The sequence below is a fragment of the Ananas comosus genome, linkage group 5 (genome assembly GCF_001540865.1).
Source record: "Ananas comosus cultivar F153 linkage group 5, ASM154086v1, whole genome shotgun sequence".
Taxonomy (NCBI): Eukaryota; Viridiplantae; Streptophyta; class Magnoliopsida; order Poales; family Bromeliaceae; genus Ananas; species Ananas comosus.
Window position 1 is genome coordinate 4,022,970 of NC_033625.1, and position 17,477 is coordinate 4,040,446.

At 39.3% G+C, this 17,477-nt stretch overlaps 3 protein-coding genes and 1 non-coding gene across 6 annotated transcripts; all 4 read right to left on the reverse strand.

Moving 5' to 3' along the window:
- Positions 362 to 435, reverse strand: TRNAI-AAU. Its single transcript has one exon. It is a non-coding gene; the product is annotated as a tRNA-Ile (tRNA).
- Positions 774 to 5,171, reverse strand: LOC109710645 (pentatricopeptide repeat-containing protein At5g18390, mitochondrial). The gene is given in 3 exon segments (XM_020233367.1): positions 774 to 1,198; positions 3,191 to 4,422; positions 4,424 to 5,171. Coding segments are annotated over 2 exon segments (1,362 nt in total). The 5' UTR covers positions 4,711 to 5,171; the 3' UTR covers positions 774 to 1,198; positions 3,191 to 3,347.
- On the reverse strand, positions 5,308 to 8,268 carry LOC109710646 (peptidyl-prolyl cis-trans isomerase FKBP15-1). The gene is made up of 6 exons (XM_020233368.1): positions 8,136 to 8,268; positions 7,988 to 8,037; positions 7,060 to 7,122; positions 6,144 to 6,234; positions 5,927 to 6,031; positions 5,308 to 5,657 (listed from the first exon to the last, which is right to left on the reverse strand). The coding sequence occupies exons 1-6, from the start codon at positions 8,185 to 8,187 to the stop codon at positions 5,563 to 5,565; spliced, it is 456 nt and encodes a 151-aa protein (XP_020088957.1). The 5' UTR covers positions 8,188 to 8,268; the 3' UTR covers positions 5,308 to 5,562.
- LOC109710994 lies at positions 9,162 to 14,911 on the reverse strand. Of its 3 annotated transcripts, none has more exons than XM_020233851.1 (5): positions 14,770 to 14,911; positions 14,481 to 14,669; positions 14,218 to 14,364; positions 10,275 to 12,137; positions 9,162 to 10,027 (listed from the first exon to the last, which is right to left on the reverse strand). In XM_020233851.1, exons 1-5 carry the CDS (start codon positions 14,804 to 14,806, stop codon positions 9,435 to 9,437), a joined length of 2,829 nt encoding a protein of 942 aa, XP_020089440.1. In that variant the 5' UTR covers positions 14,807 to 14,911; the 3' UTR covers positions 9,162 to 9,434. The 3 variants fall into 3 exon arrangements, with proteins under 3 accessions (XP_020089440.1, XP_020089441.1, XP_020089442.1); XM_020233852.1 differs by having other exon boundaries at positions 14,218 to 14,358; positions 14,481 to 14,670; positions 14,768 to 14,911; XM_020233853.1 differs by having other exon boundaries at positions 10,275 to 12,047; positions 14,481 to 14,670; positions 14,768 to 14,911.

Genomic DNA, 17,477 nt, shown 5'->3' on the forward strand with positions numbered 1-17,477 from the left:
GTAAAGTAAAAGAAAATAAATATAAAATATGTGCAGAGAACCCTCGACTACAGGTTATTTCGAATAGATGTATTTTTATAATATTGAGAGTATATCATTTTTTTATAATTGAGCAACTCTATTGGTAGATATCTAAGTCTACAATTCATGGCTAGTCTAGTATAAATAAACGATTGTGTGTAGAGTTATAGATATCTTTGAGAAAAAAAAAAGAAAAAAAATCATGAATTGAAAAGTAATTATTATAAAAAAAAAAAAACTAAACTAATATACATAAACGATTCAAATCATGAAAATATAGATAAACGATTCAAATCATGAATTGAAAAGTAATTATAATTTAAAAAAAAAACTAAACTAATGGCCCATGCAGGTCTCGAACCTGCGACCTTGGCGTTATTAGCACCACGCTCTAACCAACTGAGCTAATAGGCCATTATAATAACTTCAAAAAATATTATCACTTATCTGTATTATTTATTAGCTATCGATAGATTCGATACATTAAGATTAACCATCCAAGTTTCGTCACGTATACACAAACACATAAGACACACAAACACATAAGACACGCACACGCACACATTAACAAGGCTTCACCTCAACTGAACATATAATATCAAATCCAACTTGGAAGGCGACCTTATTGTTATTATTACATAATTTGACAATTCGACCGCAACGTAACCTGGCCAGACGAATGTAGCGCCCTGTGGCTGTGCCCCGACTGCTACGAAGCAAACTGCGGCAAAAATGTAAACCAACAGTTTCAATCACATTTCAAGTACAACAGATATATTGATGTATCTTCCGATAGGTAAAGCGATAAGCACAGGAAAGTTTCATTTCTTGACACAATGAAAGGGAAAACAAAGAAAACAACAGAAGAAGGTGATCTTGTAGGTATTTACAGAGCATCAACCGCATTACATAGATTATCAAACACTGACAAGAAAACGCAAAAGAATCGGAAACCAAAATATATAAAAAAAAAAAAATAAAAGAAAAAAAATGGTGTGCTAGTAACTTTTTCTCTCCCGAAGTCAGTGAGGAAGTCCTCCTTTGCTCTTTAGATAATATATGACAAGACATCGTTCTTCGACATGGGAATGTCACAAGGTTGTGGCTCGAAGGTTGGCGTTTGCTCGCACTACTCCAGGTACTATATGATCCCAAGAATTTCTCCCTTTGTCTTGAGCTTTAACATGGAGAAAGGAAACACAGAAGCTTCAGTGAATAGTACTGTGCTAATAGGCTAAAAAGAGGAACTTGGAAACTTCAAACAGAATCTCCACATTTCCTTCTAAAGATCGACAAATTTTAATCCACGACTATTCTGTTAAATATGGTCTTAGAGTATTTGATGTTTCATAGGAACCAACAATCCTTGCTAACAGCCGAAAAAATAAAGTGCATCAAGAAGACACAGATGAAGAGTATTAGTTATAAAAAAAAAAAAACACAAATAAAATATCGTTGATCTGGATTTAATAAGGTTGCTTAATTTAAATGATTTATTTTGTGTCCGCTTGATACATTAAAAGATAATACTCAAAAAAACATTCTTTATTCCGAGAAAGGTTAAATCAAAGATTACATGTAAAAGAACGTATCCTCTACTCTCAGACATTTTTTTTCACCAGAACATTGATTTTAATCCATAGAACTAAAGTTAACGTATCTATAAATAAAAAACCATAATAAATGGAGGCCTTTTACCCATTCGTCATCCCGTTATATAAAGGAAAAGGAAAATGTACCGACATAAGTAAATATAGTGTTTTTATAGGTAATAATAAGGGTGTGGGGCTACAATACTTTAGAAGCATATACTTCCAACTGTTGGACCCTTGGATCTCTACGGTTTACTAGTTGGTGGTTGTCATATTATGGATCCAAGAGCCCAAAAAATTGAAAGTTGGTGCTTCTAAAAGCACCGTAGCTCTAACTCAAAATAATGAATGATATATATGGAAAAGCAGCAAACAAAGGTGAGAATGCTCACTGTTAAAACTAGCACAAGTTTCGAGCAAAGAAATGAAAGATGAAGCCTTGCAATTCACCTGATTAAAATATTTTTCCCTCAAGTGCTGAAGTGGAGTAGGAAAAGCAACTTGGAAATTAATAAAGCTTCTGGTCTTCCTCACGGATGAAAAGCAATTACTTTTTTCCAAATCTTCCATTTGACAAATTGATTCAACAACTTTAAGAACCTAATGTGAGAACACAAGAATAATACTACTTAACTAACGCAAATCATTGCGTGACATACTTGCCTGCATGTGCAGTAGCTAAACAACAATTGAAAGAAGTGAAACCCAATTAAAAACCACTTCAATAGCGGGTTGAAGCTTTGGTTGATAGTGGGTTGAAGCTTTGCTCCTGTGACACTATAAAATGACAGTGGGGACCTCCACCGAAGAAGCATCTAGAAGAATGTTTCTCTGGTGAAGGTTTCCACCGCCTATATTATATAATCAGAGGAGCAAAAGCCCGAACCGCATTTGGATTCTTTGGAATTCCATCGTTGCAACAAAATCAGAGAGAGGAAAAGAACAGCACGGAAAAGCAATGAACTAAGGGCAGTCAACTCTTTACAGTTTGCTCCATCGACAGAACCTCAACGGTTGATTTCTAAACATAAGTCTCTCAAATTTTCCTCTAGCCAACTCCTTACAGTAAATTGTGCATTGTCAATGTCATCAGATGTTGCAAATTGGTGTGTTCGAATCAATAAGTAATAACGGTATTGCATTGATGAGAATTTGGAAAAATGTAATATTAGAGATACTAGGGCCATACTTGTAGGCTTATAGCACAAGCACAACTAGTTACAAGTCATATCACAAAGTGAAATAATACTGTAATTGCCTATGAGCAAGTGTAGACAATTTGAGCAGGTTAAATTGCAACACCGGATAACGTTGGCACTGCACATTTCCATTGCGAGGAACTATTTGGACACATGACAATCTGAGTGGTCGAGTTGCAAAATCGATCAGGATCGTCTATGGAGGCTCGAGAAATGGATCTTTACGGCTTCTATGCTTCTCCTATTAACATGTTACGGTGACAGGATATTATGATTCGATTATTAACTGTCGAGCGCCACTCAATTCTACGTAAACTACGAACTACAGTGTCAAAAAGATAGTTAAATAAAAAACTGCAGCTGCATAGCAGAAACTACCTGAACATAGAAGCACCGGTGCCTCTCCCGGCCTCTACTACTGCGTGATTGCGCACGAATCCGGTATCAAGAAACAGCAGCATACAAGCCACAATGAGAGCGTCCAGTAACAACAATTCGATTTGATTCGATTCGATTCGATTCAATTCAATTCAATTCAGTTGCCCATGAGCGAGACCTCCAGCTGCTCCATCCTCTTCGCGAGGTCGTGCTTCCCGCAGTGCTTCAAACCGTCCACGACGGCGTCGAAGCTCTGGGCCCTCGGCACCAAGCCCATCTCCGTCATCTCCACCAGGTAGTTGGCCGCGTCCACGAAGCGCCCGCCCCGCACGCACATCTTCACCAGCATGGTGTAGACGGGGCGGTTGGGCGGGTGCCCCGTCGCCTTCACGTCGTTGAAGAAGGCGAACGCGTCGGGGAACCGGCCGGCCTTGCAGAGCGCCTTGACGATGGCGGCGTAGAGGCTGGGGAAGGGGCGGTGGCCGTCGTCGACGGCGGCGTAGAAGAGGCGGAAGGCCTCGTCGAGGCGGCCGGCCTTGGCGACGGCGGGGATGAGGATCTTGTAGGTGGAGAGGTCGGGGCAGAGGCCGCGGCCGGCGGCGTCGCGGAGGAGGGCGGCGGCGAATTGGGAGTCTTGGGCGTCGCAGAGGGCTTGGAGGAGGGAGTCGAAGGTGGCGACGTCGGGGAGGAGGCCCTCCTTGGTCATGCGGCGGACGATGGACTTGGCGGACTGGAGGTGGCCGGCGCGGACGAGGCCGTCGATGAGGAGGTCGCGGCCGCGGACGGGGGGGCGGAAGCCGAGGCGGCCCATCTCGTCGAGGAAGAGCTGGGCCTCGCGGAGCTTGCCGGCGGCGCACCAGGCGTCGACGAGGAGGGAGAAGGTGCGGCGGTCGGGGGGGACGCGGCGGCGGGCCATGCGGCGGACGAGGGCGTAGGCGGCTTGGAAGAGGCGGTTGGCGCAGAGGGCGGAGAGGAGGGCGTTGTAGAGGAGGGCGGAGTGGGGGCAGCCGAAGCGGGGGAGGCGGTTGAAGAGGGCGACGGCGGGGTCGGGGAGGCCGGCGCGGCCGTAGGACTCGATGGCGGCGGCGAAGGGGAGCGGCGGGAGGGGGAGGGAGAGGGAGCGCATGAGGGCGGCGAGGGCCCAGAGGTGGGGGAGGAGGTCCGCGCGGGAGGAGAGCGGGAGGAGGAGGGCAGAGAAGTGGGCCGGGGAGGGGGAGAAGGACGGCCGGGTCGACCGCACGGAGCACGAACTCCGGGGTCGGAGGCGGCAGCCGCAGGCGGTTCAGCGTGCGCTCCAGGTAGAAGTCGCGCCGCACGATGTTCGCGATGTGGTGGACGGCCGCGAAGTAGGCGTCTTTCGACGACGGGCAAACGTCGTTGCTGCCGGGCTCGGAAGGGTTCAGGGTCGTTCCGAGGGAGCGGCAGAGGACGCCAAGCAGGAGGAAGCTGCTGCTGCTGCTGCTGGTAATGGTAATGGACGAGGGGCAGGGAGGACGGCGGCGGCAGATGCGCAGGAACATGGTCTGCGATGCGGCCGTGTAAGCCTGAAGACGGCGAAAAGCCTGAAGCGATTTTATTTTATTCTAGTACTAGTATCGAACTTGGGGCATTCGCATTCCAATCCTGCTTAACATTCTCAGATCCAACCTTGCAACCGGAGGTTTCAGTACTCTCCAGAGTCCAGACTGCGAACCCAAATGGGGTCCAAACAAAACCCAGATACTCTGAAGTGGGCATGCTGTGGGGCTTATTCTCCCACCAGTTGACTCGACTAGGACTATGCTTTGTTTCATATAGGTATTACAAAATGCTAATCACCTACTCGACCTAGATGCTATATTTGTTTGTTAAAATGCGTTTCTGCCCTGGGCAGAAGATCCCATATAAAGTTCAAAGCAGAACATCAGCTCGCCATTCCCAGTTCCCACCGTCAGTCCGTCACATTCTGCGCATCTCCTTTTCTTGATACAGAAGAAGTTCCTGGTTGTCTAAAAATTTCCAAGGGATTTATTTTAGCTAATATTCTAAAGTGAACTATAAAAGCTTATGCAGGAGAAACAAACAGCCTAATTCACTCGGTTTTTACCCAGAAACGACTTTATTTTGACATCATGAAGTGTCAGACGAGCTAATAACATCACAATAAATCAGAAAACATACAACAAAAAAACAAAAAAGAGGTCCTAACAAAAGGAGTTTCAGATTAATCTATCATTCCAAAGATGAAATCTCAAAAACAACATCCTTAATGCAGGATACCGAAATTCTCTCTCTGGACTCCACAGATTAGCTAACTACTCGAGCAGCGCAAGAATGTAACTAAGACGTTCATGTCCCCACGTAGCTAAAATGGAAGTTGATTGCCCTAAAAACTAGAGCTCACTGTTGGCCTCTGCGGATTTGCCATCCTCCGATGTCTTGCCATTAATAGCAACCAGCTCCGTATCGAATATTAGTGTAGCTCCGCCTGCAAAATTTTGAAACCAAATTAGACAAAATTCAAGTAATTTTTAATTAAAACTCTTTCTAGAGAATACGTAAAGCATGCTAGCTTTCTCCAATATGAACTGAGAGTAATTGGCGGTTGGCGGTTGGTAATGGTAGTTTGATAATATACGTATGATTTAAGAATATTTGTCAGTTGATAGTACAAATTCGACAATATAGGCAATAATGATTAACACATAAAGATAGACAAAGAGATAATACAGGGAGAAAGATAAGAGATGAAGGTACCTGGGATGGAGGGCGGCGATCCTTGAGTGCCATAGCCAAGCTTTGCCGGTATCTTTAACTTCCTCTTTTCTCCAATGCACATACCCAAAAGCCCTTGGTCCCATCCTGCGTGGTCATCTCATGTTATCTTTCCATAGAATTATGGGAGGCTTCATGATGTTATATCTTACTTGTTCATATATCTTATAGGAGCTGGCTTACTAAAAATAGAAAGTACCTTTAATTACTTGGCCACTGCCAAGTTCAAATTCAATCGGATCACCTCTCTCAAAGCTGGAATCAAAAACTTTGCCATCAGTGAGCGTCCCCTGTTGTAAGCCAGCAGCTTATTAGAAAATGAAGTAAACCCAGCAATTTATGAGCAAAAATGAAATAAGTATGATCCATAAATGATAAACCAAGTGCATGGCTGCATGCCATATATTTCAGTGCAGTGCTGTAATATTGTGAATAAAGATAACCTTTGCACTTCTGACCAAGAAAGAAAATAATATACAGATCGGAAGATTTGAAATATATAAGTCATAGCATGCATGACATTGAACAAATAGACGCCAAGAAATGAATTCTTTCACCTCTATGCACAAAATAAAATCCACAATGGTAGTTGCAAAATTGTGGGCTTTGATAACGAATGCCAATCAACTAGCCAATAAATGGGCCAAAAAGGTATTAAACAGAAACAACAGAGTAAAAGCTAGGTACATAAACTTGGAAATCCTACTTCATGTAAAAGCATCTGAAACCATAATATAAACTGGCCAGAATTTTCAATGACATTTTGGCTTTGTATAAAAGGCCTCTTACTTCCTTTGAACAAAACAGGTAAAAGCTTAATTCCGCTAACTTTTGACCAAGCAACAGCCTGCCTATATATCTCCATTTATTGAATAAATTAAACCAAACAATTTCTTTCTGAGTTCATTTGCAAACGAGTAAATTGTGTGTGCTTGTAATGCAGGTGAATGAGGTAGTCAACCGTACATCATCGCATATGCGGAAGGCAGGAGCATATGCATGTCCATATGCCATCTTAAGCATTATTAAGAGGGACTAAAGTATCAAATTTTGAAAAAATATGGAATAAACAGGGGCACCCGTAAAGCTGAAGATACAAGAAATTTACAACTTACTCGATAGTGGACTTTAATTCGGTCACCTTTGTGAGCTTGAATGCTGCAAGTTTCTGGCTTGTACTAAAAATAGGAAAGTCAAATGTCATAAGAAGGTATAACACAAAGCAAGCAACAAAGGAATACCTGTGAACTTCAAAATCATAAGGAATAGCTTAAGAAACAAAAATTGACAGAGTAGATTGCACTGTCAAATTTAATATTATTGTCACAGAGAGCTAATACATTAATAGAATTTAGCATGCCAGGAAACACATACTGGAGCTGATGTATTGCTTCAAGTGTCCCATATCCCAATTTTATCACTGCTGGAACATGGTATGACAACCACGGCAAAGTTGCGTGGTTGTAGACTTAAATTGTGTTGCCAAATATGCATTAGCAAATTTGTTTCTCCCACACAACATAATGCAGTGTCTAATTTTTTCCATGTATATCAACATATAGAACATCACTGACCACAGGCATGCATAAAGCAATCATACTTCATTGTGGCGAGTATACCTTTGGCAGCATCTAGTCTCATCAAAATCTCCACATTTACAAAGGTTTTTCTTCAGTCTTTGTGCCTAGTCTCATCAAAATCTCCACATTTACACATGTTTTCTTTGGTCTTCTGAACATTCACCAAACTAAACCTTCCTAGTTCAAACTATCAACTTCTAGAGTTTAAATTGTTTTTTTTAAAGAAAAAACCTTCAATTTGGTAGATGATTATACTCAATAACCCTAAAATTAGAGAAGCAGATGCCTGTAACTTCAAACATAAACCCACCTCACATCCCCAAACATCCAAATTCAAATTACATATTAAAAAAAAAAGTGCTCAGCTCATAAAATGCATAAACCATATTAGCTCATCAAACTCAGAATCTAAATCATCATCAAAAATGGATTTATAAAACGAAATTGGGCAAAAACTGTTCACCTTCACACCGATCTGGAGCTCTGTCACATCCCCCGATTTCTTCGCGGAAACTAATTTAGAGGAACCCCATCAGATCAAAGAAGTTACGGATCTCAACAAATGGGTAAACGAGAACCTGTCAATTAGGTAAATGGAGAGAAAATAGTACCGAATAGAGCGATCGCGGCGATTAAAACGATGGAAAGGAGTAGCTTCGCCATGGATTTTCTTCTTCTTCTCTTTCTCCTCGTCGCCTCGCGTTGTGCTGAGAAAGAAGAAGCAGTTGAAATACGCCGCTGGGTTTGTTGCAACGAGGGCGAAGAAGGGAGAGGGTAGAGGTGGCGAGTTCGAAGTTCGAACCCGGCCGAAAAATCGGACCCGACCCGACTCGATTTGGGTCGGGCTTTGATCATCCTCATCCATCTAAAAATATATATATATACGGAACCATAGTGTTTCTGTGACGTCTCATTATGCATGCAGCTTTATTGATAGACTAGCCACACGCCCGATGCAACGGGATAATTAAAAAAAATAGAAAACATCAACAAAAAAAAAAATAGCAATAAAAAAAAATGATGATAAAAGATGATATTCATTTTGCTGATGAATAAAAATAACAGCCTAAGAAAAAGAAAGGACTTTGGTTCGGGATGGAGTTCACATTCAACAATTGAAGAAAAAGTTACAAGACAATTTTAAAAGAAATAATGTATAAGTATAGATACAGAAGGTATAGATATAGATAGATTATTACCTATTTATTGTAACCATGCTAATTATCTTTTATTTAAAAAATTATTACTTTTAACCATCATATTATCAAACTAAACATAAGAGAACATTGAAGCTTTCCACGTACAATTGTATTAGAACACCATAGCTTGGCTAAAAAACAAAAAATTTGGTGTTTATACAGAAGCCTAAAAAAGAGAACAAAGATGAATTTAATGGATCAAACTTGTAGCTGGAATGATCAATTGAGTATGAGGGACAAACAAGTTGAAACCTCTGCTTTAGTTATGTTCTAAGTAGGAGAAAAAAAAAAAGTATGGGGCAATAGCTTTAATTTGAGCATTTATAGGTGATAAGCACAATAAGTTTGCATTCCAAACTAGTGCAAAAGCTGGGAGTTTGCAACCACCTTAACTTGAACAAAATTTAGACTGGAGAAAGATGAAGGAGAGAAACAAAATTAATGGTGTGGTTAACCATAAAATCAAGAAAAGAAAGGATCCTGTCATTAACTACTGAGTATAAATGTAAATCCAGTTAACTGTTCCCTAGAATGTAGTGATAGATAGCAAAATCATGCAAAGTCTCGTCGAATAACCAGATCTATACTCTAAAGACAACTTGTACTAACATAATTACACTTCTCGTGTCTGCAGCAAAAAGGAGAAAAATAACAGATCGGCAACTCCCACTGCTCAAAAAAAAGCAAGGTACCGAGCACGACCCACGATACTCAATTCGTGGAGGGACAGCACATAAATGGCGCCCAACCTTGCTTTCCTTTAGCTCTCCTCTTCTTATCCATGCCTTTAGGTAACCTCGCGGGGGAACTCCACTCTTTGCGATCAGCAGCACTTCTCGAAGAAGCCGACGTCGCCAAACTTGCCTCGTCTTTCAGCGACCGGCTTTTCGCGAAAGCAGTGGTCGTCGGCATTTTGTTGTTATCAGCTTTTGTGGACTCCCGATCACTCTCGAAATTAGCTTCAGCGAGGAGGGCCCTCAGAGGGACGTAGGCTTTCTGCGAATTCCATCTAACCACCTTCGTGGCTATCTCCTCATTCTTTCTTGCTTGGATTTCTTGCTGTGCTCTCTTTTCTACCTGAATCTCCTGACCCATCTGCAGCGTAGGATGATCGGCATTGGCTGGAGGAGGAGATGTGACAATGAAATCCCTGCTGTGGGATCTGTTTTTACCCAAGCTATCATTTATTGCCGTGTCAGAAGAAGAAAGAACTTTAGTAGCATCGGCACTTTCGCAGACAGGAGTTTGTGCATGAAGAGTAGGAAGTTCATTTGTTTTATGCTCGATTTCTGGAGCACCTCCATCTGCATCAACAAGGAAAAAAAAAAGAAGTAATAAATAACTTAACAAAAAACTTGTTCCTAGTAAAGCAAACATGCATATTCTGGTTTGATGTCATTCATACTGAAAAATCCGAATATACAAGTATTAGAAGATAGCGCATAAAACAAAACTTCTGTGAAAATTTATAAGAATAAAGAAAATTTATAAACTAATAAATTCACAAAAATATATCATCAAAAAAGAAAATTTATAAAAATAAATTCATACCTGGGTTTGAGCCCTGTTTCTCTTCAAAAGTGTCTGATTGGAAACTTGAATCAGAAAAGCAAGTTTTCATCACAATTTCAATATCAGGCTCTTCCTCAGATTCAACATGCAGATCCTCTAGCAAATTCTGATGACAATCACTAGAGCTAATGACTTCAAATATGCCATTACCATTGGACTCATGATTTGCAACAGACTTATTAATTGTAGACTCTGTGTCATCTGAAACTGTTTTCCCATTGGGTACTTCTTTGACTCCACTGATCTCCAAAAATAATTCAATAAAAGAGTGATCATTGTGATTATCAACAATAGTCCCTGCTAACCCATCCTTATGCTCATTTACCAGAGATAATTCATGTCCAGATACATTTTCCAAATGCCCACTTTCTGATTCACCTTCCTCGCAACATTCTTCGAGGAGACCCAAGTTATTTGACTCGTCATTAGCTTCAGCTTCTGCATTCGTTTCTTCCAGTAGATTTTGGTAATTGAGTTGATCAGAAGGACTATAAGATAAATATTCCGACTTTTGGTGGCTTATTTCCAAACATTTTAAGCTTGAGTCTTGCTGAGAATCAGCCTCTTCCAATGCATTGTCATCCCCATCAACATGTAATTTTAGCCCATTTTCCTCCTGCATAAGGTCAGGCCTTTCATCATCTGTGATGAATGTTTCACTAAAATGGCTAACAGCAGAGAGTGCATCGCAGTCAGCATCAGAAACTACAAAACTTCCGAACACAAGTTCATGTGTCTCTGTTTGTTTGAATGGATATTCTGTTTCATGTTCCAGTGAATCTAAGAACTCAGTATCTGAAGCTGTTTCCTGGAATCCCGATGAATCTCCAACTGTTGAACATGAATTAACTTGGTTATAATTTAACCCCAGAGATCCAAGACCTTCGCAACCTCCAGAATTTCCAAGAGATGATGCAGACTCAATGTCAACTTCTGTAACAGTTGGAGATGTATTATTTTTAATATGCCTGTTGGTAGAATAATCAATAGCAGCAGCATCAGAGGACTGATCATGCAGAGAGTTGACTTCATGAACTTTTTCATTCAAAGGGTCCTCGCCTGTAAATTCATCTGATTTTCGAAGGGAAAATACTGATGAAACCATTTCCGGAACTTCACCTTCCACATGACTTTCTAGCACATCTCTAGCTTTCGCACCAACAGAATCAAATATTTCATCAGATTCAATGGGAAAATTTTTATCCTGAAATGATCCGACAACCTGCGAATTATCCTTAGAAGGTGCGTTTGATGCTATTGATAAATCATTCAAATTCTTTCCTTCATTTCCAGAGACAGAATCATCTACATGCTCACGTGCATTAATTTCCGATGAAGACCGACATAAGGATTCATTATGAGGCATTTCGGCCCAAGTTTGCTCACCGGATGATGTGGATAAAATAACTCCATTTGTGTGTGGATCAATTTCAGTAGGAAAATCATTCCTCATAGTTTCAACACCATTTGCATGATTCATCGGCACACTAATCTCTACACGCTTATCCACATTGTCTACCTCAGAGTATATAAAAGAGGAAATATTAGTAGCATCACCAGAGAGAACAGACGCAGTTGGAATACGGACAGTGTCCTTATTATCTGCATTCTCTGCTGACTCGTTGAGTTCGGCATTCATAGTAACATGCTGTCGTCCTTGTTTATTGAACACTTCTTCTTCCTCTCCACAATCATCATCAAATGTTGTTGTTTCAGTGCCATCCATCTGTAAATTATTGAGCACTACATGACCTGCCAAGTGCTCACGAGTGGTTAGTTGGATTTCGCTGCATTTTGTATTGCAGTCATCATTAACAAGAGAATGCAGTTGCAGAAGACTATCTGCAGAGGAAAATATTTATTTAGAAAAGCTTGGTGAAGTGGACACAATTTACAAAACAAGCATGAATACTAAGTAATACAGTACCTAGAGAATCAAGCCTATGAATGTACTGGTGGAGTCCTATACTTACATCCAAAATCAAATTTACCCGAGGAGGGAAACCTAAAAAAGAACAGATAGACAAAAGATAGCTTCCATATTTGTATAAATTCCATAGGTGTAAGCATGATGTGGCGAAAAAGTCACAATTAGTTCAGTTTGGTTTCTGAACATTTCCTTCGGGCTCACACGGATCTCTTTAGTACGATATTACTTCTTACAGAGTTGTTTGACAATATAAATCCTACAAATATGTGAAATTGCACAAATACCCCTGCAAAGTTCGTATTGTATGTTACCCCTGAAAAACTTGTTTATTTGTGCACATGATCTGCCAGGGGTATATATGAAAAAAAAATTCCTTTATATAGATTCCCCAGTTTTTCGCAAAGGTACTCTGGACAACAGCACGCAAGCAAATAAAGTTACTCAAGGGCACAAATACATTTAACCAACTGCAGGAATGTGCACACAATTTTGCTTAATTTTATGGGCTACGTTTTCTTAGAAAAAAAAACTTACTTATAACCAAAGCACTTTCACATTGGGATCAACCCATGTGGCCAGTATGGAAAATTTTCATTTGTATGAGTATAAATTCACAAAATATTGATAAAACAATGAATAATTGAAATCACTCTATGACCATGCAATAATTTTCAAATATTATTTATTATTTTTTGCAAGTAAGCTCTTCTGGTCGTAATTTTACTACTTAGAACTCCCTTTCACAATGTCAACTACCAATGGACTTTGTCATTGATAATCCAGAGGTTAATGCCAGTTCGAGAGCAATGATACTACTTTTGTAACTATAAAAGAATACAAGTAGATCTTAGATAAAGGACCTGATAAATGTGATTATATTTGACAATTATAACCAAGGAATGGACACCTATTAACATAGAGAACATAAATAAAAATATGAGTCCACACAGAAAAGAAACATAATTACGGATAAGACACCAAAAGTGTATGCAGACATGTGTGCACATCATGCAAGTCCAATAATAAAGTGAAAAGTCTAACATGATACACATTTTAATCTGTGATCTGGTCAACAAGTGGTAGGTAGACCACAGCACAATAAGCTAAAAGTCTTTACAAAGGAGCATAGCAAACCACTATCACTTGCACGAACCTAATAATTATACCTAATGACAAGTAAAACTACTATTTCAAACATAGAGATAATTAAGATAGTAAAAAACAGAACTAATTACAAGTAAAACATCACATTCCCTTGAAGTGCTAAATGAACTCATAGAAAGTAAAGAGGAATGGTATGATCACTTCATGGACTGAAAATCATATATATAACTTTTTTTATTTCACTGCTTAAGTCTCCACTATTTGAAAAAGATTCACAAAGTCTCGTCTGTAATGAGCTCCCCTTCTTGTTACTTGACCATAACCCAAACTGACTCATGCAAGTATGTAACCTACAGAGAGTTTAGCTAGTCCTACATGCATCAAGCCAATCAGTATATTCCTTCTTACTTCATATACCCAAAATTTTGCAATATTGTTCAACGTCACAAAATCACCTATCAGATCATGGCAAACCTACCTCTGCATTAATACCCCATGAGCTCTGATTTTCACACAAACAATCAAAATTGTGTCTTTCGGTCAGTAAATTCACTTCGCTCACGCAATTCGACATACAAATTACTTCAATTCAAAAATACAACAAAAAAAGAATGAAAGCAAGCAAACATCGCTGCAGACGGTTTGACCCCTGAAACAATGCGTTTATCAACTAGAAAAATCTGGAGTTTCCACTGTAACGAGAAGCAAAAGATGTGATTGTGAGGCCCAAAGCAGAAGCACAATTTCGAGCTTTTGACTCTGCTTCAGAAAAAAGCAGTTGGGAGAAATTTAAGATAGTGCTTCTCCCACGAGCATTATGCTTCAGTGATGTCAAACATGCCCTAAAAGGAAAGAAAGAAAGAAAGAAAGAAACAGAAAAAGACATACCAAGATTGTTATCTCTCACTTTCTCCAAATCTCCGCAATCTCCACCCAATCCACCAAAACCTGTCTCTCCATCCGATCCGTTACGATCGAACTCCTTCTCTCCTCCCCCATTGTCCTCCGATTCTCCTTCCACCAACACATCTACACCTTAACCAACAACACCAAGATCACAAAACCCATCAAATCAAACAAATCCCACCACCATTGAATCAAAAAACAAAAACAAAAACAAAAAGCAAAAAACCCTAGCGGAAACTCCTTACCATCCTTCTTGCGCCGATCCTCATCGGAGAGCTCCTCATCTGAAACCCTCCTCCGTCCCTCCGCCGCCGCCGCCGCCGCCGATTTCCCGCAGTGCTTCCGGTGCGACCGCCGCTGTTTCGCGCTGGGGTGGGGGTTCGTGCACGCCCACCCACACGCGTGGCACACGTACCCCTTCCCTCCTCCTCCACCTTCAACACCATCATAAACACCACAAAGGAGACGACGATCTCAGCAACGAAGAACTACACAATCCTAGTCCCAGAATAAGAGAGAGAGAGAGAGACGAACCTGAGGGTTGAACTCGGCGCTTATCGTCGGGCTTCATCTCGAGAGCTCGGCAATGGCGAAGAGAGAGGGGGGGGATGTGGAAGCGGAAGAGGAAGAGGAATAGGGAAGGGAGACGAAGGAGTCTATAAAGTACTAGAAAAGAGAGGGAACGGAGAAGCGGGAGAGAGATATTATACAGGGGTTCCTTCCGTGTGTTGATGGTTGAATTGCATAAAAGCCCTAAAAATAATAAGCATTCCAACCCTCGATGGTCAATGTCAATAGACAAAATCATCAATAATTTAAAAGAGGTTACTTATCAACCTCCAATATAAAATTGATAGGGGCAGCCCTATCTATTATTATTAAATCTAAAAAATTAAATTAAAAAGATATAAAATATATTTTTTTATTTTGATAAAAGAGTATAAATTATATCGTTAACAAAACTATTACGATTTACACAATCTTTTTTTTTGGCAACAAACTATGATACATTGTATCCAAAATGTCAAAAAAAGTTCAAGACTTTTGGATTGAAAAATATTCAATATAAAATTGATAGGGGCAGCCCTATCTATTATTATTAAATCTAAAAAATTAAATTAAAAAGATATATTTAATATTTTTTTATTTTGATAAAAGAGTATAAATTATATCGTTAACAAAACTATTACGATTTACACAATCTTTTTTTTTGGCAACAAACTATGATACATTGTATCCAAAATGTCAAAAAAAGTTCAAGACTTTTGGATTGAAAAATATTAAAGAGAAATTATATAAAAATACATTTCCCTATCTTACAGTAAGATCATAAAAATTATATATTAACCAAATATATGAATACTTTTAAGACACATAATATACATATTTTTATAATTCTAAGATAAAAAATCTACGGACTGCATAACAAATATTTATACTTTAAATTAATTACTTGATAAATTTACTGAGTCTATTACTTATTAATTATTTGGTTGTTTTATTAAAATAAGACTAAATTTATCTTTAATATAATTATATTTTTAATGTCTATAGTTATTTAAAAAATAAAAATTTGAAGAACTTAAAAAAAAAAAAGAAAAAAAAAGAGTGGGTACTTCTAAGTTGATAATAGCTGAGGGCGTCTCCGTAAATTTATCTTTAGCTATCGAAGCGTATGCAATGCAACTATCTGTATTTTCAGGGGGTTCGCTGCATTGTTACCCTCGTGCTGAACATGCCGTGCTTAATTACAAGCCGTTGGATGGGGATCAGCGACGACACGTGGGATAAAATCGGACGGCTAAGGAAAGGGTTATACACCGTAACCTTCGGTGTGGAGACGAATTTTACGGTGCAGCGATGGAACGGGACCACGCGGTCCACGCCCCCATGTGCGTGCGCACGGTGAACGGCGACTACAGGAGGCCGCACACATCGTACAAAAGTCCGCACAAAAATCACTGTACGGGAGAAGATCAGGCCGTTGGAGGAATACGGGGACGGCCGATGTTCTTTTGGTCGCATAGGAATTTGTATGGGCGGCGTTGGGGGAGATCAAGGTGCTTATATTATTCGTTGTTGTCGTTTTCGCGGATGTTGCGGGAGATGTACGTTGGGAGGTTTCTGTTATGCATATGATTGTTTTCTATCGCATTAATAATTAGTTTTACTATGTACCTATTTACCGAACAGATATTTTATTTATGTTAATAACAAGATAATTACATAAATGATTATTAAATTTAATCAACTTTGCCAATAATATTGGCACCTGCAAGAATAGATAAAGTAGAATTTGAACTGAAATAATTAGTTATTTGAAATAACACATAAGGTTCGCTATCTTTTTAAGATTCCTAGTAATCCAATAAGGAATAAAAAAATATGACGATGTTTGGCTAAACGCATTAAGTAATCTAGTTGATAATAATAAATTTACTTGGGAATGAGATGCATCCCAAAGTACTAATTTCATTCATTTGAGGGAGGGCGGGTGTCTTTATGTTAATGGATTGGAATAATTATAATATGTCGAACATCTTTCTTTCTTCACACCAGCCGGTTAGTTGGTATTATTTTTTTGGGATAATTGCCTATATACCCCTCATATGTTTGGAAATATTCGATTTATCCCTACTTTTATTTTTTTTCTAAAATACCCCTCATCTGTTCCATCGTTATTGCAAAATACCCCCGCAGTTATTTCCTGTTAAGTTAACCTGGGTTAAACGTGAGTTAAATATCTACCACAGTTAAAAAAAATTAAAATGCCAATTTTGCCCTTAACTTAAGGGCAAATAAAAAAGGTTGGTGACAGTAGAGGGGTATATTGAAAAAGACCAAAAGTCAAAATAAATTTTATACCCTTGACTTTAAGGGCAAATGAGAAAGAAAGTAATGGTGGAAGGGTATATTTTAAAGGGTAAAATAGTAATTTTATAGAGATAACAAGTTACTTAACAGATTTTAACTTTAGGGGTATATTAGAAATAGGTTGGAACGTAGGAGGGTATTTTCAATATTAGCCTTCTGAGAGGGGTAAATCGAAAAGTCGGAAACTTTTTAGAAGTATATAAGCAATTGCCCCTATTTTTTTTTACACTCTAACATCATCTCTCTTTAAACTTATCTTTTTATCTCTAAACTTCAACTTTTTTTCTCTTTCTAAACTAAGACATTTCTCTCCCTCTCTTTCTAAAATCTCAACCCTCTCATTTTCTCTAATCTCGACTCAAATTTTT